Source organism: Zeus faber (assembly GCF_960531495.2).
Source record: "Zeus faber genome assembly, chromosome: 2".
Lineage (NCBI taxonomy): Eukaryota > Metazoa > Chordata > Actinopteri > Zeiformes > Zeidae > Zeus > Zeus faber.
Genome location: NC_137189.1, coordinates 52,365,370 through 52,392,502, shown reverse-complemented (window position 1 = coordinate 52,392,502; position 27,133 = coordinate 52,365,370). Strand labels below are relative to the sequence as shown.

Sequence of the window (27,133 nt, the reverse complement as noted above, 5' to 3'; positions counted from 1 at the left end):
ATGCCCCTGCAACAGCAGACTCAGATGCTCCAGGCAATAGTGTGGACGCAGGAGGTGGACCACAAGTGCTGCAAGAGGACTCTTTGTGGTCACATGGCGGGTTGGGGAGGTGGGTTATGAGGTCGAACGGACTGGCGAGGGGCGACTTAGGTGTATCATCTCAACCTCTTAAAGGCCTGGAGGGAGGGGGCGTCCGTCTCTCTGGCCACCTCCGTGATTGGGAGAGACAAGTTGGGCCCAGAGGTTCCAAAAGCTACCAATGAGACTCTGGCCCTTTCACGTGACCTTCTCTTGTCAGGCCAGGCGGCGGACTTACAGGAACAGTTTGCTTATGTATTCTCTTCCCTGCCAGGCCGCACGTCTTTCATACACCACCACGTAAAGACAACCCCGGAGGTGAAAATACGCACCCGGCAGTACCGACTGCCCGAGCACAAACGCAAAATTGTGCAGGCAGAATTAAAGGCCATGCTTGAAATGGGGATATAGAGGAGTCTACTAGTGACTGGTGTAGCCCCATCGTGCTAGTTAACAAGCCTGATGGGACAGTCCGGTTTTGTGTAAACTACAGGAAGGTGAACGAGGTGTCAAAATTTGACACATACCCAATTCCCTGGGTCGATGAAATACTTGACTGGTTAGGCACAGCAAATTTTTTTACGACGCTGGATCTAACCAAGAGCTACTGGTAGATTCCCTTGTCTCCAGAGTCCAGGGAAAAATAATCTTTCTCCTCTCTGCAGGGGTTGTACCAATTCGTTATGCTTCTGTTTGGGTTGTTTGGGGCCCCAGCCACCTTTCAGAGACTTATTGCTGGGGTTCTGCGCCCGGACGAGGCATAAGCCGCCGCCTACTTAGATGATGTAATCATTCATAGCGACAGCTGGGGGTGGAACATTCAAGATTCAAGATTCAAGAGGTTTATTCGTCACATAGATATACATACTTTCATATATGCAGTGAAATGTAATGCAACACACCCGGTGATAACACACAATATGTCCTAGGAAAAATTTCTTTCTAATAGACCAACTAACTAACTCCTAAAACGTAATACAGTAAGTCGAATACTTATAGAATAAAGTAAAAATATATAGAATAATATAAAATAAAATGAAATAAAATACAATAAAAATAAAATACAATAAAATAAAATGAGATAAAATGGAATAGAGAGAAGGAATATGCTTATGTATATGGAATAGGCAATTATGTATATACAGATATGTACTTTAAAGTGGCATGTGAAAAAAATGAGGTAGTGTTAGGGATAATACAGCACAGTATACAACAGTACGGCGCAGCAATACGGCATCACGAACAACCCTGAACAGTGACACAGTACAGTATGCTACATATAGTACAGTAGGTAGTGGAGCCTATGTGTATGGCCCAGTGAGGACACCTGGAGAGGTCAGCATTGACAGTTCTAATGGCTTGCGGGAAAAAACTCTGTCTCAGTCTCTCTGTTCTCGCTGTGTGACTGCGGAGGCGCTATCCTGACCGTGGCAGATGGAACAGTCTGTTGTTGGGGTGACGAGGATCCTTCATGATCCTGCGGGTTCTGCTACTACACCTCCTGGTGTATAACTCCTGCAAGGGGGGGAGGGTAGTTCCAGTGGCAGGGCCCGCCTGTCCTGAGCACTACAGTTCCCAAACCAGGCAGTGATGTTGCCTGTCAGGATGCGCTCCACTGCTCCAGAGTAGGACTTGAGGATCCTCACCGAGACCCGGAATTTCCTCAGCTGCCTGAGGTGGTAAAGACGCTGCCTCGCCTTCCTCACCAGAGTGTCTGTTTGTAAAGTCCATGTTAAGTCCTCTGTGATGTGGACTCCCGGGTACTTGAAGCTGCTCACCCTGTCAACAGAAATCCTGTTAATCACCAAGGGCACGTGCGTCCTCGATTGTGATCCTCGCCTTAAGTCCACAATCAGCTCCTTTGTCTTGCTGACGTTCAGGTGGAGGCTGTTGTTCTGGCACCAGAGTGACAGGTCAGCCACCTCCTCACGGTAGGCCTTCTCGTCGCAGTCGGTGATCAGGCCCACGACAACGGTGTCGTCAGCAAACTTGATGATGGTGTTGGAGCTGGACCTGGCCACACAGTCATGTGTGTACAGGGAGTACAGTAGGGGGCTGAGGACGCAACCCTGGGGGGATCCTGTATTCAGGGTGAGGGAGCTTGACATGTACTTCCCCACCCTGACCACCTGGGGGCGGGCTGTGAGGAAGTCCAGGATCCAGGCACACAGCGGAGCATTCAGTCCGAGCTCCTTCAGCTTGACAGCCAGTCTGGTGGGGACTATGGTGTTGAAGGCTGAACTGTAATCGATGAACAGCATTCTCACATAGGCCCCCTTCTGGCCATCCAGGTGCGTGAGCGTGGTGTGCTGAACCTGGGAAACCGCGTCATCCGTGGATCTGTTCTGCCGGTACGCGAACTGCAACGGGTCCAGGGTGCGGGGGAGGGAGGCGCAGATGTAATCCTTAATCAACCTCTCGAAACACTTCATGACCACCGAGGTGAGGGCCACCGGACGGTAGTCATTCAGGCAGGCAGGAGAGGCGATCTTCGGGACAGGGATCACGGTGGACCTCTTGAAGTAGGACGGGACCACTGATTCAGCCAGGGAGATGTTGAATATTGTGGTGAACACCGTGGCTAGCTGGTTAGCACAGGCCTTCAGTACTCGCCCAGATATGCCATCTGGGCCCGCAGTGTTCCTGGTGTTAACCTGCATCAGAGCCCTCCTGACATCATGCACAGACACTGAGAGTGCGCGCTCATCCCCAGCGGTGTAACTCAAATTAGCCGGCGTGCTGGCGGTGCTGTTGCCTAACTCGAACTGCGCATAAAAGGAGTTCAGTTCGTTGGCTAAGGAGGCGTCCACACTCGTGGCTGGGGAGGGGCTGTTCTTGTAGTTCGTGAACGTCCGCAGCCCCTCCCACAAGCGTCTTGTGTCCCCCCGCTCCATCTGTAGCTCCACAGTCTCTCTGTACGCCCGTTAAGCGTCCCTCACCGCCCTCCGCAGATTGTACGATGTCCATATTTCCGGATACAAGACCGTCGTTGTAAGCGGTCGTGCGAATATTCAGAATGCAGTGGATGGATTTATCAACCCACGTTTCTGGTTTGGAAATATTTACATTTAGTCATTTAGCAGACGCTTTTATCCAAAGCGACTTACAATTGATCAAAGACCGACGGACGCAGCCATCAGGAGCAATTAGGGGTTAAGTGTCTTGCTCAAGGACACTACAGCATGCTAGCAGGAGGAGCCTGGGATCCAACCAGCAACCTTTGGATCACTAGACCACCAGCTCTACCTCCTGAGCTACCATCCCCATATCCTAACTTTCACCGTGGGAATGATATTATCTGTTAGCGTAGCTACGAAACCCGAAAAACCCTAAGAAGTGTGCACGGTGGCGCAGTGCACTGCACTGCTGCCTCACAGCAAGAAGGTCCTGGGTTCGATTCTCGCCTGGGGCGCTCTTGGCACTGTGTTCCCGCGGGTTATCTCTCAAATCGGAGCCCTTCTGTGTGGAGTTTGCATGTTCTCCCTGTGCTCATATGGGGTTTCCTCCACCTACCATCAGTAAGGACCCCCACCAAAAACATGCACACATCCCCATGTGTGCATGTTTTTGGTGCGGGTCCTTACGCATCGACAAATGCTGCCCACTGCTCCTGACAAATAAAGATCCTTAATTCTTAATTCTTAAAGTGTGCGGTTGGGCGGAAGGAGGTACAGGGGACAGATGGCTGGAGGCAGCGTTGGCCCAGCAGGTGGAGGGGGTCGACCGCTCGGTCCTCTATGTAAGCAGGATACTTGCGGATCGGGAGACCAAATACAGCACAGTGGAGAAGGAGTGTGGTGGTGGTGTGTGGAAGAATCGAGTGTGGTCGAGTGGGATTCGGGAGGCGAGGGGAAGTCAGCGTGGTAGACTGACGCTCCCCGCCTTGGTGCCAGCTGTGGCAAATTGTACTGACTGGCCAAAAGATCTTGCCTAAATCCCAGTCGGAGCCCATCTTTAAAGCTCTCTGTTTTGTTGAATGTTCTGCACTTGAGCGTTTTGACTGTAACTGATATCAATAAAAACTACCTATTGGCACTTCTTCACCGCTACCTCTGTGTCACGTGTCCTTTAAGAACATGGGTAGCAAACCCACTACAGTGGGTTACTTAGCACCCAACATCCAGGGCAAAAGTGAATGTGTCATGGCTCAAAGAGTGAGGTCGGAGAAGGATGGGATTACTACAGCCCGTTTTTAATATCCTACAAATCAGGACATAATATTAAGTGCGGGCATGCACTTGGGGGAGTTTCATTCCATGGATGAGTCCGAGCTTGTGTCACTCCCACAGGTCCAGTGGAGACAGTCTCTACCATATGATACTCTGAAGTGCCTTTAGTGTCGCTGGAGGAGACTCTGGCTAGTCAGAGAAAAGAAGGCGCAATTGGCTGCACTACTGACAGACACAAGGAGCAAACGTCTGATAAGTGTGGGCAAATTCAAACTTATCAGACATTACATCAATTCAATGCTGACGCTCTCTCACGGAGACGTCAGCATCTTGAGCCCTGGTATGGCTAATGGTACCTCACGGGTAGCAGCCACCCAGGAGAATGGCATCAGCTCATCCAGGGAGTCAAGTGTTCCCCAGACAGACGTGCTGATGTCTCAGCCACCTACAGTGAACCCCCAGACCTTTGATCTCACCACAGAAAATTGTGGACTGATTATCCTTGTCTTTCTGTGGTATATGGACTGCTCTGCCGGACGGTAAAATCCTCCCTCACAGGGGATGCTCAGTGTCAAGTGGTCGTGCCCTCCTTACTTATCCCTGATGTGCTGCATAGAGGCCCTGCATCGCTGAATTTCATGGGGAACGAGTATGGAAACCACCAAGTCAAACTGGTTACTGGCGCTCCATGTTCAAAGATATTCGATAGTGGTGTGAGCAGTGCATCCCATGTCAAACCCGCATGGCCCCGTAGCATAAGCATCGAGCACCGGTGGGGCGCACCCAGGTGATGAGGCCATTCCAAAGAGTGGCAACTGACATTCTCGAATTACTAATGACTTCTAATGGAAAAATATATTTGTTAGTAGTAGAAGACCACTTTAGCAAGTTTGCAAATCTGTATGCTCTTCCTAACCAAATGGCCCAGTCAGTAGCATAGTGTTTGTTTGAGTACTCTGTGCTCGTACATGGCATTCCAGAGATGGTTCACAGTGATCAGGGCCAAGAATTTGAAGCTGAGATTGTTCGGAGTCTGTGTCAACTTCTGGGGATTAACAAAACGCCAGCTACACCGTATAATCCCAAATCTGATGGAATGGTTGAGGCTTTAATCTGAATCTCATTGACCAGCTGGACAAGTTGTTGCTTGCCTCTGGAGGTGAGTCATCTGAACCAGGTAAACACACTCCTTTCTACTTAACTCCTGGATGGGAATGGGGCGCTTGGACTTATCTCATTCTCATGCTGACTTTGAATTTGACCTCTCTGGCGGAGAGGCTGTAAACTGCTTATTGTGGTACCATCCAGGGTGGCACCGACGTCCAAGAGAAACAGAAGGTGTACTATGATGGAGCGGTCCATCACCTGCAGAAGGGGATCTTGTATGGCTGTATAATCCTATGGAGGACCGTTTGAAAGTTGCTCCTCACTGGAAGGGACCCTACAGGGTTCTGGCTGTATCGGGCTCTCAGGGAGAACCTGGGCTCACCTGTCAGATTGGCAGCACTTAGAATTCTAATGGACAGGAGCAGGTGGTCCATTACAATAGACCGAAACCCTGCCCACTGCGGATGCCTGCTGGTTCCTCTAGTAGTCTCCCGGCTTCTCCCATTCATGCTCCCTCGTGGCAGGACGAGGGGTTGCCAGATGGGAACTGGGTGGCTGAAGAGCCACTGGTCACGGGTGGAACAGGGACTGTTCATGTTACCGGCACGAGGAGCCGAATCAAACTGTCTCGTTCTGGAAGGACGGTGAGACTGGCTGTGTGGTCACTCAGTGTTAGCTGATTTGTTCAAGGTTGTATGGTTGCATGTTGGTTAAGTGGGATAAGGAGAATATGTGTCGATGCTGAGTTACATGTTTATTTTCACTGTAATTGCACATTGCTTCAATCTATGAATGGGGTGTCTAGACACTATGGTGTATCAGCTCTATCTGGTGTACAGGATTAGTGTGGCATACTTTGTTAAGACGTGTAGTTATGTGCTGGGGACACACACATAAATAATTTATTAGTGTAATAATTATTGTATTATATTTTACTGCTGCTGGGGACGTTTCTTGTTTGGAGGAGGGGAGATATGTAACCTATTTCTATGGCTGATCGGACTTAGGACTTAGAACCCACTTCCTGTCTAATCGCAAGCAGTTGTTAGGACACGCCTCCCCAGTTCCGGTAGAGCCTGGTGTCTCACAGGTGTTTTCCTCTCATGTGGAAGCAATAAAGATGGATGTCCTGTTGAGATGACGGTGCCTCCCTGTCTTTTATTTCATAATGGACAGAAGTATAGACGCACAGCGAACCCTCGGATACACAACAATACGTTAAAATAGTTGTAATTCTTCTTCCAACCACTAGCTGCAGCGATAGATATATTGCAACAATTTTAAATGAAAACTTTTTTAAAGTTCAATTGATGACATCAAGCTTCTTCTTATGGTTCACACTGGAAACAATGGAGTCATTCATGGAATCAATGTTCAATTTAATCTATAGCTCTGAGGTGTTCTCAACTTGAAATTTAGAAATGAAGATGCACATTTTTAATTGAGAAAACGTAAAAAATATAGACAGGTTGAACAGGTGTAATGATTTAATTCTTAAACTGATCCAGTGACTGGTGTCACTATTCATCAAGGGTGAACTGACTTGAACCTTTTCATGGGCTCAGTCACATTCACCCCCACGAGGTTTCCTCTCATTTCATCCATATTCAACCTCTTTCAACAGAGTGGAGGCCTGTTTTTCATACATACACGTTGTTTTATTTATGGTGGCACCAGCCACTCAGTGTGGATGAACATGTGGAAATCACAACAGAAAAAAATTATGTCGGCTAAAACGTATGAAGTAAAAAAAGATTTAAAAAAAACGTAACGGGGAAAGTAATTTCATGTGAAGTGCAGCTGAATGTTTGGCCACTACCGGAACAGAAATCTTTCCCTCAGTGCGTCGCGTTGTCATGGAGACGCGTCTATGACGGCCAGACGAGCCTCGCAGCGTGTACCCGCAGCGTGTACCCGCAGTGTGAAGCAGTACTCAGAGCGTGTAGTACTACTCCGTGTGTTGTGTACTGTGTATGCCGCAGAAAATGCGGCGGCTGGAGGTGCTGCAGGTCTGCCGCCTGCTGCAGCTGGTCCGGCAGGGCCGCCAGGACCCGGTGCTCAAGCTGCTACAGCTCGGGGTGCACGGCCTGGTCAACCTCACCGAGCCCCGGGACGGGACCGCCGCCCTGCACGTGGCCGCCGGGGGCAACCACCTGGGTAGGATAATAATAATAATAATAATAATAATAATAATAATAATAATAATAATAATAATAATAATAATAATAATAATAATAATAATGATAATAATAATAATAATAATAATAATAATAATAATAACAATAATAACAATAATAATAATAATAATAATAATAATGATAATAATAATAGTAAGGGATATAAATAACACCGGATCAAACATAAGTGTTTATTAATGATGAAATATAAGTTTTTATTAATGATGAAACAGGGGTTTAAGTAGTAAATTGTCCATTAAAGAAAGAGAAACATGTTTCTTTATTAATCTGTCAGCCATCAGGAGCAAATAGGGGTTAAGTGTCTTGCTCAAGGACACTACAGCATGCTAGCAGGAGGAGCCTGGGATCCAACCAGCAACCTTTAGATCACTAGACCACCAGCTCTACCGCCTGAGCCACCATCCCCATATTAATAGTACTATCACTCTCCAGCGCTGCTGAGCTTCTTGCTCGCCCAGGGAGCGAGCCCCAACGTGCAGGACGGGGAAGGTTGCACGCCCGCCATGCTGGCAGCTCGGCTAGGCCACCACGCCGCGCTGAGCCTGCTGGTCAACCAGGGGGCAGACCTGGAGCTGCGGGACGTCCAGGGCCGAGGTCAGAGGTCACTATACACTGCAGCCCGGTCAGGTTACCCATGATGCACTGCAGCCGAAGAGTCACAGGTTCAAATGAGCTTATCTTATTGTCCTCAGCGTGCACGTTGAGGAGCGTGCACGTTGGGGAAAGTGCATGTTGAGGTGCGTGCACGTTAAGGAGCGTAGATGCTGGGGAGCGTGCACATTCGGGAAAGTGCCTGTTGAGGAGTGTGCACCATAAGGAATGTGCACGTTGAGGAGCGATTACATATTGATGAGTGGAAACTGATCATCTGAAGACTTTCATAAATGATCAGAGAACGTGTGTGTGTGTGTCTGCACCTCTAATTACAGTTCAACCTGTTGACATTGATCCTCTGCTGTGAAGCATTCTGGGAAACCTGACACCACCCAACATGCAATACTCACCTTTCTGTCTGTCTGTCTGTCTGTCTGTCTGTCTGTCTGTCTGTCTGTCTGTCTGTCTGTCTGTCTGATGAGGGACCAAACATCTCACTCCCTCTCTCTCTCTCTCTCCTCCTCACTCTCCCTTCTCCCCTCCCTCTCTAGGCATCCTGTTCTACTGCCTGCAGCCCACGCAGCACCACGCCCGCTGCCTGCAGGTGGCGCTGCAGAACCATGCGGATGTGAACAATGTGTCGGTGGAGGGGAAGCCGGTGCTGCTGCTGAGCTGCCAGCAGGGGGAGGAGAGCAGCTCCCTCAGCCTGCTGGAGTGGGGGGCGGACCCTAACGCCACTGACCAGGTAGGGGGCGGGGGCTATCGCCACCTGCCAGCTAAAGGCTGATGGAGGGGGTGGAGCCCCACACCACCTCCTAGGTTGAGGCTGGTGGAGGGGGTGGAGCCTAACGCCACCTGCTAGGTTCAGGCTGTGGAGGGGGTGGAGCCTAATGCTACCTGCTAGGTAGAGGCTGGTGGAAGGGGCTGTGCCTAACGCCAATTGCCAGGGAGAGGCTGTTGGAGGGGGAGGAGCCGAACACCACCTGCTAGGTAGAGGCTGATGAAGGGGGAGGAGCCTAACACCACCTGCTAGGAAGAGGCTGGTCGAGGGGGAGGAGCCTAACGCCACCTGCTTGGTAGAGGCTGGTGGAGGGGGAGGAGCCTAACACCATCTGCTGGGTAGAGGCTGGTGGAGGGGAGGAGCCTGATGCCACCTGCTAGGTAGAGGCTGGTGGAGGGGGAGGAGCCTAATGCAACCTGCTAGGTAGAGGCTGGTGGAGGGGAGGAGCCTAATGCAACCTGCTAGGTAGAGGCTGGTGGAGGAGGAGGAGCCTAACGGACCAGTTGACATCTTGTCCGGGTGGGAAACTGGTTTGTCTGGTTGACGTTGGTTCGTGATCAGTTGGTTTCCAGCTTCTTCTGAATACTAGGAGGAGCTAATCTCCACTTTCTCTAACATCCTGTTACCCTCCTACTCACTTCCTGTCTCCTTCATTCTGTGTCTCACCTCCATCCCTGTCTCACCCCCAGCTCACAGAGCTGCAGACGTGGTAGAACATTCAGGTGCAGAAATCTTCTAACCTGCTCAGCCCAACCCGGCTCCAGAAGCCCCATCCATCCTGCTGCAGGACCCAGTAGAACCCCTCCCCCCACACCTCCAACTCCTGGTCACGATGGAGGTACTCCTTGTTGTGATGGAGGTTCTCCTTGTTTGACAGAGTTTCTCCTCCCCTCCCCTCCTCCTCTTCCTCCCCTCCTCCTCCCCTCCTCTTTCTCCTCCTCCCATCCTCCCCTCCTCCCCTCCTCTCCTCCTCCTCCTCCTCCTCTCATCCTCTCCTCCCCTCCTCTTTCTCCTCCTCCCCTCCTCCCCTCCTCCCCTCCTCTCCTCCTCCTCCTCCTCCTCCTCTCCTCCTCCTCCTCTCCTCCTCTCCCTCTCTCCTCCTCTCCCTCCCTCCTCCCCTCCTCTCCTCCTCCCCTCCTCATCTCCTCCCCTCCTCTCCTTCACCTCCCCTCCTCTCCCCCCCCCTCCTCCTCCTCTCCTCCTCTCCCTCTCTCCTCCTCTCCCTCCCTCCTCCCCTCCTCTCCTCCTCCTCCTCCTCTCCTCCTCTCCTCCCCTCCTCTTTCTCCTCCTCCCCTCCTCTCCCCCTCCTCCTCCTCCTCTCCTCCTCTTTCTCCTCCTCCCCTCTCCCCTCCTCCTCCTCCTCTCCTTCTCTCCTCCCCTCCTCCCTCCTCCCCTCCTCCACCTTCTCCTTCTCTTCTCCTCATCCTCTCCTCCCCATCTCCCCCTCCTCCTCCTCCTCTCCTCTCCTCTTTCTCCTCCTCCCCTCTTCCCCTCCTCCTCCTCCTCTCCTTCTCTCCTCCCCTCCTCCCCTCCTCCTCCTCCTTCTCCTTCTCTTCTCCTCATCCTCTCCTCCCATCTCCTCCTCCCCTCCTCCCGTCCTCCTCCCCTCCTCCTCCTCCTTCTCCTTCTCTTCTCCTCCTCCCCTCCTCCTCATTCTCTCCTCCTCCTCCTCCTCCTCTCCTCTCCTCCTCTCCTCCCCTCCTCTTTCTTCTCCTCCCCTCCTCCCCCCCTCCTCCCCTCCTCCCCTCCTCTTTCTTCTCCTCCCCTCCTCCCCCCCCTCCTCCCCTCCTCCCCTCCTCTCCTCCTCCTCCCCTCCCCTCCTCTTTCTCCTCCTCCCTCCTCATCTCCTCCCCTCCTCTCACTCCTCCTCCTCGCCTCCTCTCCTCCTCCTCTCCTCGCCCTCCTCTTTCTCCTCCTCTCCTCCTCCCCCTCCTCCCTCCTCCTCTCAGACTACAGGAGTCACAGCTCTGATGCTAGCAGCTCAGTCTGCTTCCCTACAGCTCCTCAGGTCGGTTCTCCAGAGAGGAGGAGACCCCAACCGCCTGGACGCCCAGAGGTTGACTGCAGCGCACTACGCCGCCATGAGGGGGCACTTTGAGGTCAGCGCACACACCCTGGTCCTCCCTCGCTGAAGGACCTGCAGGAAACTGTTCTAATCCCAGTTCTGAGGGAACTTCCACAGAACTTACCTGCAGGACGTTATAAGAGAGAAAAAACATTTGTTCAAAATAAAATTAGTCTTAAAAACCTCTGAAAAAGTATTACCTTCAACTGTACTATCCAGTGTGCTGATACCTGATCATATCTGTTGATCTGCTTGGAGCTCAGGTGGTCCGGGTGCTGTCGGCATACTCTGCGGACCTGGAGGTGATAAGCTTGGAGGGCGACACGCCGCTGCACTACGCCGCCGCTGCAGGAGACGCAAACTGCTGCAAGTTCCTGGCGCAGAGAGGTGATGTAGCAGGGTAGCAGGGTGCAGCCACTGATTCACTGCAGTTTGTAAACAACACAAATATCTATTCCATGTTTGAAATGAAACGGAAACATTGGCTACTTTTCAGGCTGTAATCCCAAACTGAGGAACTGCAACAACTTGCTGCCACGTGTGATCGCCAAAGCCTCCGGCCACAAGGTGGCGGTCAAGGAGCTGAAGAAGGTGGAGAAGCTGATGGGCAAGGCGGGCGGTCCAGGCGTTGCACCCTGGGCTGTTACGCTGTATGACTGGACACAGGAGCACCAGGCAGCCCTGCTGGACGCTCTGGCAGAAGAAACGGGATCAGTCTCTGTGAAGACCCTCACAGAGGTGCTGAACAACCTGGGAGCACCGCTGGACCAGGACCAGCTCCGCACTCTGATGAAGGCCCACGACCGGCGCAGGGAGGGGGTCGTGAACCTCACTGACTTCCTGTCAGGCACATCCTATGTCCCCAAGGCCTTCAGCATGTCTGCTTATACAGCGAAGTTCAAGAAGGGAAAGAAAGGAGGGAGAAAAGGAAAGAAGAAGGGTAAACTGCTCATCCCCATGCCGATCTGCACTGCCCCACCCCACCTCCACCCCCGCAGGGAGGACGGCGGCCCCCCCCACTACATGATAGAGACATTCCAGCACTGCACCGACATCCGGCGTTTCGACCGCGATCACCCGCCGCGCCACCCCATCCAGGACGACTCGGCCTGGTACCTGAACCGGCCTGACAAGGTCTATAGCAACATCAACTATTGCGTGAGGTCTGGGGACCTGGAGTCCCTGGAGCAGGCCTGGAGACAGGGCGTGTCCCTGGATGTCAAGGATCGGTTCTACAAGACCCCGCTGATGGCGGCTTGCATCAGTGGGAACTACCACATGGCCCAGTACCTGGTGGAGCTCGGGTGAGAGGACCACTGGTTGTTATGCGGCTAAAGAGTGTGTTTCTTCTCTATAAGAGTGGTGTGTATCTATAGAAGGAGTATGTATCTACTCGAAAAGAGAAGTATGGATCTATAGAAGGAGGGTGTATCTATAGAAGGAGTATGTATCTACTCTATAAGATAAGTATGTATCTATAGGAGTGTGTATCTATAGAAGGAGTATGTATCTACTCTACAAGAGAAGTATGTATCTATAGAAGGAGTGTGTATCTACAGAAGGAGTATGTATCTACTCTATAAGAGAAGTATGTATCTATAGAAGGAGTGTGAATCTATAGAAGCTGTCTATCTATAGAAGGAGTGTGTATCTATAGAAGGAGTATGTATCTACTCGAAAAGAGAAGTATGGATCTATAGAAGGAGGGTGTATCTATAGAAGGAGTATGTATCTACTCTATAAGATAAGTATGTATCTATAGAAGGAGTGGGTATCTATAGAAGGAGTATGTATCTACTCTACAAGAGAAGTATGTATCTATAGAAGGAGTGTGTATCTACAGAAGGAGTATGTATCTACTCTATAAGAGAAGTATGTATCTATAGAAGGAGTGTGAATCTATAGAAGCTGTCTATCTATAGAAGGAGTGTGTATCTATAGAAGGAGTATGTATCTACTCTATAAGAGAAGTATGTATCTATAGAAGGAGTCTGTATCTATAGAAGGAGTATGTATCTACTCTACAAGAGAAGTATGTATCTCTAGAAGGAGTGTGTATGGATAGAAGCAGTGTGTATCTATAGAAACAGTGTATTTATAGAAGGAGTGTGTATCTAAATAAGGAGTGTATCTATAGAAGCAGTGTATCTATAGAAGGAGTGTGTATCTAAAGAAGTAGTGGATCTATAGATGCAGTGTGTATCTAAAGAAAGAGGGTATCTACAGAAGCAGTGTGTATCTATAGAAGCAGTGTATCTATAGAAGGAGTGTGTATCTATAGAAGGAGTATGTATCTACTCTATAAGATAAGTATGTATCTATAGAAGGAGTGTGTATCTATAGAAGGACTATGTATCTACTCTACAAGAGAAGTATGTATCTATAGAAGGAGTGTGTATCTACAGAAGGAGTATGTATCTACTCTATAAGAGAAGTATGTATCTATAGAAGGAGTGTGAATCTATAGAAGCTGTGTATCTATAGAAGGAGTGTGTATCTATAGAAGGAGTATGTATCTACTCTATAAGAGAAGTATGTATCTATAGAAGGAGTCTGTATCTATAGAAGGAGTGTGTATCTAAGTAAGGAGTGTATCTATAGAAGCAGTGTGTATCTAAATAAGGAGTGTATCTATAGAAGCAGTGTGTATCTACAGAAGCAGTGTGAAGTGAAGTATGTATCTATAGAAGGAGTGTGTATCTATAGAAGCAGTGTATCTATAGAAGGAGTGTGTATCTATAGAAGGAGTATGTATCTACTCTATAAGAGAAGTATGTATCTATAGAAGGAGTGTGTATCTATAGAAGCAGTGTGTAGCTATAGAAGCAGTGTATCTATAGAAGGAGTGTGTATTTAAATAAGGGGTGTATCTATAGAAGCAGTGTATCTATAGAAGGAGTGTGTATCTAAAGAAGTAGTGTGTATCTATAGAAGCAGTGTATCTATAGATGCAGTGTGTTTCTAAAGTAGTAGTGTATCTATAGAAGCAGTGTGTATCTATAGAAGCAGTGTGTCTATAGAAGGAGTGTGTATCTAAAGGAGGAGTGTATCTATAGAAGGAGTGTGTATCTATAGAAGCACTGTATCTATAGAAGCAGTGTATCTATAGAAGGAGTGTATCTATAGGAGTGTGTATCTATAGAAGCAGTGTATCTATAGAAGCAGTGTATCTATAAAAGCAGTGTATCTATAGAAGGAGTTTGTATCTCAAGAAGGAGTGTATCTATAGAAGCAGTGTGTATCTATAGAAGCAGTGTATCTATAGAAGGAGTGTATCTATAGGAGTGTGTATCTATAGAAGCACTGTATCTATAGAAGCAGTGTATCTATAAAAGCAGTGTATCTATAGAAGGAGTTTGTATCTCAAGAAGGAGTGTATCTATAGAAGCAGTGTGTATCTATAGAAGCAGTGAATCTATAGAAGCAGTGTATCTATAGAAGAAGTGTAAATCTATAGAAGCAGTGTATCTATAGAAGCAGTGTATCTATAGAAATAGTGTATCTAAAGAAGGAGTGTATCTATAGAAGCAGTGTGTATCTATAGAAGCAGTGTATCTATAGGAGTGTGTATCTAAAGGAGGAGTGTATCTATAGAAGCAGTGTATCGATAGAAGCAGTGTGTATCTATAGAAGCAGTGTATCTATAGAAGCAGTGTATCTATAGAAGCAGTGTGTATCTATAGAAGGAGTGTGTATCTATAGAAGCATTGTGTAGCTATAGAAGCAGTGTATCTATAGAAGGAGTGTGTATATAAATAAGGGGTGTATCTATAGAAGCAGTGTATCTATAGAAGGAGTGTGTATCTAAAGAAGTAGTGTATCTATAGAAGCAGTGTGTATCTAAAGAAGGAGTGTATCTATAGAAGCAGTTTGTATCTAAAGGAGCAGTGTATCTATAGAAGCAGTGTGTATCTATAGAAGCATTGTATCTATAGAAGCAGTGTGTATCTATAGAAGCAGTGTATCTATAGATGCAGTGTGTTTCTAAAGTAGTAGTGTATCTATAGAAGCAATGTGTATCTATAGAAGCAGTGTGTCTATAGAAGGAGTGTGTATCTAAAGGAGGAGTGTATCTATAGAAGGAGTGTGTATCTATAGAAGCACTGTATCTATAGAAGCAGCGTATCTATAGAAGGAGTGCATCTATAGAAGGAGTGTATATCTATAGAAGCACTGTATCTATAGAAGCAGTGTATCTATAGAGGGAGTGTATCTATAGGAGTGTGTATCTATAGAAGCACTGTATCTAATGAAGCAGTATATCTATAAAAGCAGTGTATCTATAGAAGGAGTGTGTATCTAAAGGAGGAGTGTATCTATAGAAGGAGTGTATCTATAGAAGCACTGTATCTATAGAAGCAGTGTATCTATAGAAGGAGTGTATCTATAGGAGTGTGTATCTATAGAAGCACTGTATTTATAGAAGCAGTGTGTATCTATAGAAGCAGTGAATCTATAGAAGCAGTGTATCTATAGAAGAAGTGTATATCTATAGAAGCAGTGTATCTATAGAAGCAGTGTGTATCTATAGAAGCAGTGTATCTATAGGAGTGTGTATCTAAAGGAGGAGTGTATCTATAGAAGCAGTGCATCGATAGAAGCAGTGTGTATCTATAGAAGCAGTGTATCTATAGAAGCAGTGTGTATCTATAGAAGGAGTGTGTATCTATAGAAGCATTGTGTAGCTATAGAAGCAGTGTATCTATAGAAGGAGTGTGTATATAAATAAGGGGTGTATCTATAGAAGCAGTGTATCTATAGAAGGAGTGTGTATATAAAGAAGTAGTGTATCTATAGAAGCAGTGTGTATCTAAAGAAGGAGTGTATCTATAGAAGAAGTTTGTATCTAAAGGAGCAGTGTATCTATAGAAGCAGTGTGTATCTATAGAAGCATTGTATCTATAGAAGCAGTGTGTATCTATAGAAGCAGTGTATCTATAGATGCAGTGTGTTTCTAAAGTAGTAGTGTATCTATAGAAGCAATGTGTATCTATAGAAGCAGTGTGTCTATAGAAGGAGTGTGTATCTATAGAAGCACTGTATCTATAGAAGCAGCGTATCTATAGAAGGAGTGCATCTATAGAAGGAGTGTGTATCTATAGAAGCACTGTATCTATAGAAGCAGTGTATCTATAGAGGGAGTGTATCTATAGGAGTGTGTATCTATAGAAGCACTGTATCTATTGAAGCAGTATATCTATAAAAGCAGTGTTTCTATAGAAGGAGTGTGTATCTAAAGGAGGAGTGTATCTATAGAAGGAGTGTATCTATAGAAGCACTGTATCTATAGAAGCAGTGTATCTATAGAAGGAGTGTATCTATAGGAGTGTGTATCTATAGAAGCACTGTATCTATAGAAGCAGTGTATCTATAAAAGCAGTGTATCTATAGAAGGAGTTTGTATCTCAAGAAGGAGTGTATTTATAGAAGCAGTGTGTATCTATAGAAGCAGTGAATCTATAGGAGTGTGTATTAAAAGGAGGAGTGTATCTATAGAAGCAGTGTGTATCTATAGAAGCAGTGTATCTATAGAAGGAGTGTATCTATAGGAGTGTGTATCTATAGAAGCAGTGTATCGATAGAAGCAGTGTATCTATAGGAGTGTGTATCTAAAGGAGGAGTGTATCTATAGAAGCAGTGTATCGATAGAAGCAGTGTGTATCTATAGAAGCAGTGTATCTATAGAAGCAGTGTGTATCTATAGAAGCAGTGTATCTATAGAAGCAGTGTATCTATAGAAGCAGTGTGTATCTATAGAAGCAGTGTATCTATAGAAGCAGTGTATCTATAGAAGCAGTGTGTATCTATAGGAGTGTGTATCTATAGAAGCATTGTGTAGCTATAGAAGCAGTGTATCTATAGAAGGAGTGTGTATTTAAATAAGGGGTGTATCTATAGAAGCAGTGTATCTATAGAAGGAGTGTGTATCTAAAGAAGTAGTGTATCTATAGAAGCAGTGTGTATCTATAGAAGCATTGTATCTATAGAAGCAGTGTGTATCTATAGAAGCAGTGTATCTATAGATGCAGTGTGTTTCTAAAGTAGTAGTGTATCTATAGAAGCAATGTGTATCTATAGAAGCAGTGTGTCTATAGAAGGAGTGTGTATCTATAGAAGCACTGTATCTATAGAAGCAGTGTATCTATAGAAGGAGTGTATCTATAGAAGGAGTGTGTATCTATAGAAGCACTGTATCTATAGAAGCAGTGTATCTATAGAGGGAGTGTATCTATAGGAGTGTGTATCTATAGAAGCACTGTATCTATTGAAGCAGTATATCTATAAAAGCAGTGTATCTGTAGAAGGAGTGTGTATCTAAAGAAGGAGTGTATCTATAGAAAGAGTGTGTATCTATAGAAGCAGTTAATCTATAGAAGCAGTGTATCTATAGAAGGAGTGTGTATCTAAAGAAGGAGTGTATCTATAGAAAGAGTGTGTATCTATAGAAGCAGTGAATCTATAGAAGCAGTGTATCTATAGAAGCAGTGTATCTATAGAAGCAGTGTATATCTATAGAAGCAGTGTATCTATAGAAGCAGTGTATCTATAGAAGCAGTGTGTATCAAAAGGAGTGTATCTATAGAAGGAGTGTGTATCTATAGAAGCAGTGTATCTATAGAAGGAGTGTGTATCTAAAGGAGGAGTGTATCTATAGAAGCAGTGTATCTATAGAACCAGTGTATCTATAGAGACAGTGTGTATCTATAGAAGCTGTGTATCGATAGAAATAGTGTATCTATAGAGGCAGTATATCTATAGAAGGAGTGTATCTATAAAAGCAGTGTATCTATAGAAGGAGTTTATCTATAGAAGGAGTGTATATATAGAAGGAGTGTATATCTATAGAAGCAGTGCATCTATAGAAGCAGTGTATCTATAGAAGCAGTGTGTATCTATAGAAGCAGTGTATATCTATAGAAGCAGTGTATCTATAGAAGCAGTGAATCTATAGAAGCAGTGTGTATCAAAAGGAGTGTATCTATAGAAGGAGTGTGTATCTATAGAAGCAGTGTATCTATAGAAGGAGTGTGTATCTAAAGGAGGAGTGTATCTATAGAAGCAGTGTATCTATAGAACCAGTGTATCGATAGAAGCAGTGTGTGTCTATAGAAGCAGTGTATCTATTGAAGCAGTCTGTATCTATAGAAGCAGTGTATCTATAGAAGCAGTCTGTATCTATAGAAGCAGTGTATCTATTGAAGCAGTCTGTATCTATAGAAGCAGTGTATCTATTGAAGCAGTCTGTATCTATAGAAGCAGTGTATCTATAGAAGCAGTGTGTATCTATAGAAGCAGTGTATCTATAGAGACAGTGTGTATCTATAGAAGCTGTGTATCGATAGAAATAGTGTATCTATAGAGGCAGTATATCTATAGAAGGAGTGTATCTATAAAAGCAGTGTATCTATAGAAGGAGTGTGTATCTATCGAAGGAGTTTATCTATAGAAGGAGTGTATATATAGAAGGAGTGTGTATCTATAGAAGCAGTGTATCTATAGAAGGAGTGTATCTATAGAAGGAGTGTGTATCTATAGAAGCAGTGTATCTATAGAAGGAGTGTATCTATAGAAGCAGTGTGTATCTATAGAAGCAGTGTATCTATAGAAGCAGTGTGTATCTATAGAAGCAGTGTGTATCAAAAGGAGTGTATCTATAGAAGGAGTGTGTATGTATAGAAGCAGTGTATCTATAGAAGCAGTGTATCTATAGAAGCAGTTTATCTATAGAAGGAGTGTATCTATAGGAGTGTGTATCTATAAAAGCAGTGTATCTATAGGAGTGCGTATCTATAAAAGCAGTGTATCTATAGGAGTGCGTATCTAAAGAAGGAGTCTATGTATAGATGGAGTGTGTATCTATAGAAGCAGTGTATCTATAGAAGCAGTTTATCTATAGAATGAGTGTGTATCTATAGACGCAGTGTATCTATAGAAGGAGTGTGTATCTATAGAAGCAGTGTATCTATAGAAGCAGTTTATCTATAGAAGCAGTGTGTATCTATAGAGGCAGTGTATCTATAGAAGCAGTGTATCTATAGAAGCAGTGTGTCTATATAAGCATAGTGTATCTATAGAAGCAGTGTATCTATAGAAGCAGTGTGTATCTATAGAAGCAGTGTGTATCAAAATGAGTGTATCTATAGAAGGAGTGTGTATGTATAGAAGCAGTGTATCTATTGAAGCAGTGTATCTGTAGAAGGAGTGTATCTATAGAAGCACTGTATCTATAGAAGCAGTTCATCTATAGAAGGAGTGTATCTATAGGAGTGTGTATCTTTAAAAGCAGTGTATCTATAGGAGTGCATATCTATAGAAGGAGTCTATCTATAGAAGCAGTTTATCTATAGAAGGAGTGTGTATCTATAGAAGCAGAGTATCTATAGAAGGAGTGCATCTATAGAAGGAGTGTGTATCTATAGAAGCAGTGTGTCTATAGAAGCATAGTGTATCTATAGAAGCAGTGTGTATCAAAAGGAGTGTATCTATAGGAGTGTGTATCTAAAGAAGGAGTCTATCTATAGAAGGAGTGTGTATGTATAGAAGCAGTGTATCTAAAGATGCAGTGTATCTGTAGGAGTATGTATTTACACTATAAGATAAGTATGTATCTATAGAAGGAGTGTGTATTTATAGAAGGAGTATGTATCTACTCTATAAGATAAGTATGTATCTATAGAAGGAGTGTGTATCTATAGAAGCAGTTTATCAGTTTATCTGTGGCGATAGTGGCGCCGCCCCTAGCGGTCGCCTGCGCCGGCGCTCCGGCATTACATTTCACTGCATATACGTATGGAAGTATGTATATGTATGTGACAAATAAAAATCTTGAATCTTGAATCTTGAATCTATAGAAGGAGTGTATCTATAAAAGCAGTGTATCTATAGGAGTGTGTATCTAAAGAAGGAGTCTATCTATAGAAGGAGTGTGTATCTATAGAAGCATTTTATCTATAGAATGAGTGTGTATCTATAGAAGCAGTATATCTATAGAAGGAGTGTGTATCTATAGAAGCAGAGTATCTATAGAAGGAGTGCATCTATAGAAGGAGTGTGTAGGTATCGAATGAGTGTGTATCTATAGAAGCAGTATATCTATAGAAGGAATGTGTATCTATAGAAGCAGAGTATCTATAGAAGGAGTGCATCTATAGAAGGAGTGTGTAGGTATCGAATGAGTATGTATCTATAGAAGCAGTGTATCTATCGAAGCAGTGTATCTATAGAAGGAGTGTATCTATAGAAGGAGTGTATCTATAGAAGCAGTGTATCTATAGAAGCAGTGTGTCTATAGAAGCGAAGTGTATCTATAGAAGCAGTGTATCTATAGAAGCAGTGTGTATCAAAAGGAGTGTATCTATAGAAGGAGTGTGTATGTATAGAAGCAGTGTATCTATAGATGCAGTGTATCTGTAGGAGTATGTATCTACTCTATAAGATAAGTATGTATCTATAGAAGGAGGGTGTATCTATAGAAGGAGTATGTATCTACTCTATAAGATAAGTATGTATCTATAGAAGGAGTGTGTATTTATAGAAGGAGTATGTATCTACTCTATAAGATAAGTGTGTATCTATAGAAGCACTGTATCTATAGAAGCAGTTTATCTATAGAAGGAGTGTATCTATAGGAGTGTGTATCTATAAAAGCAGTGTATCTATAGGAGTGCGTTTCTAAAGAACGAGTCTATCTATAGAAGGAGTGTGTATCTATAGAAGCATTTTATCTATAGAATGAGTGTGTATCTATAGAACCAGTATATCTATAGAAGGAGTGTGTATCTAATGAAGCAGAGTATCTATAGAAGGAGTGCATCTATAGAAGGAGTGTGTAGGTATCGAATGAGTGTGTATCTATAGAAGCAGTATATCTATAGAAGAAGTGTGTATCTATAGAAGCAGTGTATCTATAGAAGGAGTGTATCTATAGAAGGAGTGTATCTATAGAAGCAGTGTATCTATAGAAGGAGTGTATCTATAGAAGCAGTGTATCTATAGAAGCAGTGTATCTATAGAAGCAGTGTATCTATAGAAGGAGTGTATCTATAGAAGGAGTGTATCTATAGAAGGAGTGTATCTATAGAAGGTGTGTGTATCTTTCGAAGGAGTGTATCTATAGAAGCAGTGTATCTATAGAAGGAGTGTGTATCTATAGAAGCAGTGTGTATCTATAGAAGCAGTGTGTATCTATAGAAGGAGTGTGTATCTATAGAAGCAGTGTGTATCTATAGAAGCAGTGTATCTATAGAAGGAGTGTATCTATAGAAGCAGTGTGTATCTATAGAAGCAGTGTATCTATAGAAGCAGTGTATCTATAGAAGGAGTGTATCTATAGAAGCAGTGTATCTATAGAAGGAGTGTGTATCTATAGAAGGAGTGTATCTATAGAAGGAGTGTGTATCTATAGAAGGAGTGTATCTATAGAAGCAGTGTGTATCTATAGAAGCAGTGTATCTATAGAAGCAGTGTATCTATAGAAGGAGTGTATCTATAGAAGCAGTGTATCTATAGAAGCAGTGTATCTATAGAAGGAGTGTATCTATAGAAGCAGTGTATCTATAGAAGGAGTGTGTATCTATAGAAGGAGTGTATCTATAGAAGGAGTGTGTATCTATAGAAGGAGTGTATCTATAGAAGCAGTGTGTATCTATAGAAGCAGTGTATCTATAGAAGGAGTGTATCTATAGAAGCAGTGTATCTATAGAAGGTGTGTATCTATAGAAGCAGTGTATCTATAGAAGGAGTGTGTATCTATAGAAGCAGTGTATCTATAGAAGCAGTGTATCTATAGAAGGAGTGTATCTATAGAAGCAGTGTATCTATAGAAGGAGTGTATCTATAGAAGCAGTGTATCTATAGAAGGTGTGTGTATCTATAGAAGGTCCCTCCTGCACCCCACCCAGGGCGGATGTGGCGGCCTGTGACCAGTTCAGCTGGACCGCCCTGCACCACGCTGCCCACGCTGGGCGGGTGGAGCTGCTACAGCTGCTGGTGGAGTCCGGTGCCGACCTGGAGGCTGCCACGCTGAACGGAGCCACGCCCCTGATGACGGCCATCGTGGGCTCGCAGCCCGGCTGCGTGGACTTCCTGCTGAAGGCCGGGGCTGACGTCACGGCGCAGAACCGCAAAGGTTTGAATCCCGGCCGGTGTGACGGTGTCGGTTGAGGTGGTGGGTCTGCAGTGCCATTTGATGACCTCTGGCCTCCTCATGTTGCTCCTCAGAACAAACCTGCCTGGGCGTGGCCAAGGCGTTTGGAGATGGGACCATCATCGATTTGGTGAAAGAAAAGATGGCTTCCCTTCCTGAACCCCTGGAGGTGAAGAAGGGGAGAGAACCGGCCAAAACCAGCACCACCACCTCCAAAGAGAAGGTCCAGAACCGGCCGCTCTCTCTGGTTCTGTTGGGGTTCTTATGATGTGTGATAACGTGCAGCAGGTGCTTCCTGTCCCAGCAGGTTCTAGTTCTGCTTCTGTTATTTCGCTCACACATCAAACTATTTTTACTTCGGTTTCTTATTTCGCTTAAAATAATTATCCAGCGTCAGAACCATCACAGCTGGAACCTGGTTCCTCAGTCCCAACGCTCAGCACATGAACCTTCCTGTTCCGTTCTGTTCCAAGCCGTGACATTGCATTCCGTCCCGTTGCGTTCCTTCCTGTTCTGTTCCATCTCATGATGTTCCGTTTCTTCCTGTTCTGTTCCGTTCCGTTACATTCCATCCCGTGATGTTCCTTTCCCTTCTGTAACATTCAGTTCCTTGACATTCTGTTCTGTTCCATTCCCTTCCATGACGTTCCATTCTGCCCTTTGACATTCCTTCCTGTTCCCTTCCGTCCCGTGACATTCCGTTCCATTCCTTGACGTTCCGTTCCATGATGTTCCATTCCTTGACGTTCTGTTCCGTCCTGTTCTGTTCCAATTTATGACATTCCATTCTGTACCGTGACATTCTGTTCCCTTCTTTACCGTGAGGTTCCATCCTGTGACATTTTGTTCCATTCCGTTCTGTTACGTTCTGTTCCGTGCTGTCCTGTGACGTTCCTTCCTCTTCCATTCCGTGATGTTACGTTCCGTTCCGTGACATTTCATCCCGTGACTTTCAATTCTGTTTTGTCACGTTCCTTCTGTTCTGTTCAGTCCCTTAACGTTCCATTCCCTCCTGTGACGTTCCTTCCTGTTCTGTTCTGTGACGTTTTGTTCCGTCCTGTTCTGTTCCATTCCTTTCTGTTATGCTCCATGACGTTCCTTTCCTTCCTGTTTCTTCCCGTTCCGTTCCATGCCGTTCTGTGACATTGCTTTCCATGACGTTCTGTTCCTTCCTGGGACATTCTGTTCTGTGAAGTTCCGTTTCGTCCTGTGATGTTCCATTCCATTCTGTGACGTTCCATTCTGTGTCATTCCGTTCCGTTCTGTGACCTTGCGTTCCGTTCTGTGACGTCCCTTCCTGTTCCGTTCTGTCCTGTGACGTTCCGTTCTGTCCTGTGATGTTCCGTTTCGTCCTGTGATGTTCCGTTCTGTCACGTTCCGTTTCGTCCTGTGACGTTCTGTTTCGTCCTGTTATGTTCCGTTCCGTTCTGTGACGTTCTGTTCCGTCCTGTGACGTTCCGTTCTGTCCTGTGACGTTCCGTTTCGTCCTGTGATGTTCAGTTTCGTCCTGTGACGTTCCGTTCCGTCCTGTGACGTTCCGTTTCGTCCTGTGACGTTCCGTTCCGTCCTGTGACGTTCCGTTCCGTCCTGTGACGTTCCGTTCCATCATGTGACGTTCCGTTCCGTCCTGTGACGTTCCGTTTCGTCCTGTGACGTTCCGTTCCGTCCTGTGACGATCCGTTCCGTCCTGTGACGTTCCGTTCCGTCCTGTGACGTTCTTTCCCGTCCTGTTCCGTTCCATTCCGTCCCTTTCCATCCCGTGAGGTTCCGTGACGTTCTGTTCCGTCCCATGCCCAGATCCACGCCCTGCCCCCCGCCTTGCTCCCGGTGGTGGAGTCCCCGGAGCGGACGCCGGGGAACGTCTCAGAACACACCGTCCTCTACAACACCCGCATCAGCAGCGGGAAAAGCAACAAGGTGGACATCAGCTTCATCCCCACCACAGTAAGACAGGACCGTTTGTCTGTCTGCCTGCCTATCTGTCTGTCTCTCATTCTATCTATCTGTCTCTCCTTCCGTCTGCCTGTCTTTCTGTCACTCATTCTATCTATCTGTTTGTCTGTCTATCTCTAATACTGTTTGTCTGCCTGTCTGTCTCTCCTAGGTCTGGCCCCCCTGCAGTCAGCTGATCTCCTGAACACTCGTCTCACTGAGCTAGCGAGCGTTAGCATCACATCACAACATCGAAACACAAAGTCAATAAAGTTTGTTTTCCTTTCCTGTGTTTGGATGTGTTTACACACCATTAACATACAGTATATACAGTCAATTATCTTTGTATGAGTGATTAAAATGATATCCCATTTCTATGCGTGCATCAGGTCTAATTTATTAAAATATAATACAATATAACAGAATAAAATATAATAGAACATATTAAAAGACGATGTTATAGTATAATATAATATGAAACTGGAGCGGGGCTGAGAAGGGGAGATGGGAGGAGCCTATTTCATGGGGGCGGGGCAGAAACGGGAAAACGGGGGGCGGGGGGGCGGGGGGGGGTGGCGGCCACAGGTTTTGGCGTGATGGGAGATAAAAGAAATCAAAAGAACATTTAATAAAACACAAAATAAGTTTCAGCTACCATCCCCCAAATTCATAAAGATGCGTGTCATTCAAATATGACTTTTTAAAATTAGTGTAAAGGGAAACGACAGGATTTATATATATATATATATATAACGATTTATATATATATATACTGTATATATATACTGTATATACACATATCGTATACAGTATACTTAGCCCTAACCCATATAGTGTATACTGTATATATGTATATATGCATACTATATGTATGTATATATACACAGTATTATATATATATATATATATATATATATATATATATATATATATATATATATATATATATATATATATATATAATTTTATTTTATTTTATTTATTATAGTACACACAACATGAAAACCAGTGACAGCTGAAGGGAATAACATTGATCATCTGTTTCCAATGTCACCTGTCAAGGGGTGGGATATAATATTATTACATATATATACTGTACTTCTTATATATTATTATATATGTATAAACACTGTTATATGTTATATATACAGGTATATATATAACTAAATATTTTATAGTAATTTATAACACTATATATATATATTTAACAGTATATTTATATATACAGTATAGAATATATATATATATAACAGTATATGTATAATAATATATAATAATATATAAGAGTATATATATACTGTTATATATTATTATATATGTATAATGTATATATATATAATATAATTTATATGTTATATATATGTGTGTGTGTGTGTGTGTGTGTGTGTGTGGGGGGGTGTGGGTGTGTGTGTGTGTGGGTGTGTGTGTGTGGGGGGGGGGGGTGTGTGTGTATATTGCTCTGGTATTGATCGATCAGAGCTGCAGCAGCTTCAGATTTCCAAATGCTGCTAAACCTCAAATAAAGTTAAATCCTGAAGTGATATTAATCGCTCCATTATCTACAGGGAGGAGGGTGGAGGAGATCAGGAGGGTGGGGGGTGGGGGTTGAGAGAAGGAGGTGAAGAGCTGCATGGGGTCAGAAGGTCAGAACAGAGAAGCAGTTTGTCAAATCAGATGGAGGGAGTAATGGAGGGATGGATGGAGGGAGGGATGGAGAGATGGAGGGAGGGATGGAGAGATGGCTGGATGGATGGACCTAGGGATGGAGGGATGGAGAGATGGATGGAGGGATGGATGGACCTAGGGATGGAGAGATGGATGGATAGAGGGATGATGGATGGACGGAGGGATGGATGGAGGGATGAATGGAGGAAGAGGAGGAAAGAATGTGATCAGACTGAAGAGGAGCAAAGGGTGTTTCCCAAAAGTCTGATAAACACTGCAGAGTGAAACTGCAGGAGAGAGCGAGAGAGAGAGGGAGAGAGAGAGAGGGGCTGACCATATATGGTCGCAGGTGACGCGTAGAGGAAACCCAGTTTCCATAGCAACAGGCAGGTGGAAGGAGCTGATGATGACACACGGGGGAGGAGTCCTCCCCCACCACACGTGCCACCAACTGAAGATCCGCATCATGATTACCCACAATTCCCCTCTGTCTGTCTGTCTGGCTGTCTGGCTGTCTGTCTGTCTATCTGTCTGTCTGTCTGTCTATCTATCTATCTGTCTGTCGCTCTGTCTGTTGCTCTCTGGCTGTTTGTCTGTCTGTCTGTCTGTCTATCTATCTATCTGTCTCTCTGCAGCGGTGGTGAATATTCTTTTCATCTCAGTTGAAAACTGTGTTTTATCTACTCAGTGAGAGCAGATAAAACATTGTGTTTCTATGGGAGGCACTTGGGCCCAGGTGCGTTGTGGGACATTGGACAGGTTCATTGTGGGACAATACACAGGTGCATTGTGGGACATTGCTCCATCTCCTGTTCTACTCTGATGACTTTGTTTCACTGCACTCCCAGGATGAGAAGAGGAGGGGAGGAAGAGTAGAGGGGGAGAGAAAGAGGGCAGGAGAGGAGGAGCAGAAGAGAGGAAGAGGAGGAGGAGGAGAGGAGAGGAAGTGGAGAGGAGGAAGAGGAGGAGGAAGAGGAGGAGGAGGAGAGGAGAGGAAGAGGAGAGGAGAGAAAGCAGAGGAGAAGGAGAGGAAGAGAGGAGGAGAGAAAGGAGAGGAGGAGGAGATGGAGAGGAGAGGAGGAAGAGGAGGAGGATGAGGAGGAGGAAGAGGAGGAGGAGGAGAGGAGAGGAGAGAAAGGAGAGGAGAAGGAGAGGAAGAGGGGAGGAGAGAAAGGAGAGGAGGAGGAGAGGAAGAGGGGAGTAGAGGAGGAGAGGAGGAGGAGAAGTACTGTTGGAGTGTTTGACAGTGCTGGGCGTGGCCTCCATGAGGCCTCTTGGTTCCTGCTCAGGACCCTGTTCAGTCAGATGTTGGACCGGGGGAGCGAGGAGCTTCAGGTGCTGAAAGGGGTGGAGCCTCTCAGCTGCAGTGGAGCTGAAGGTCTGAGGAGCTTCTACTGA

General features: G+C 45.2%; 1 protein-coding gene across 1 annotated transcript; it reads left to right on the top strand.

The window, feature by feature from the left end:
* ankef1a (ankyrin repeat and EF-hand domain containing 1a) lies at nt 1–27,133 on the top strand (the record flags this gene model as incomplete). Its single annotated transcript, XM_080023982.1, has 12 exons — nt 1–109; nt 3,744–3,898; nt 7,337–7,511; nt 7,985–8,146; nt 8,698–8,891; nt 10,877–11,026; nt 11,256–11,379; nt 11,489–12,296; nt 21,894–22,120; nt 22,213–22,361; nt 23,936–24,082; nt 27,005–27,133. The coding sequence occupies 12 exons, from the start codon at nt 1–3 to the stop codon at nt 27,131–27,133; spliced, it is 2,529 nt and encodes an 842-aa protein (XP_079880108.1).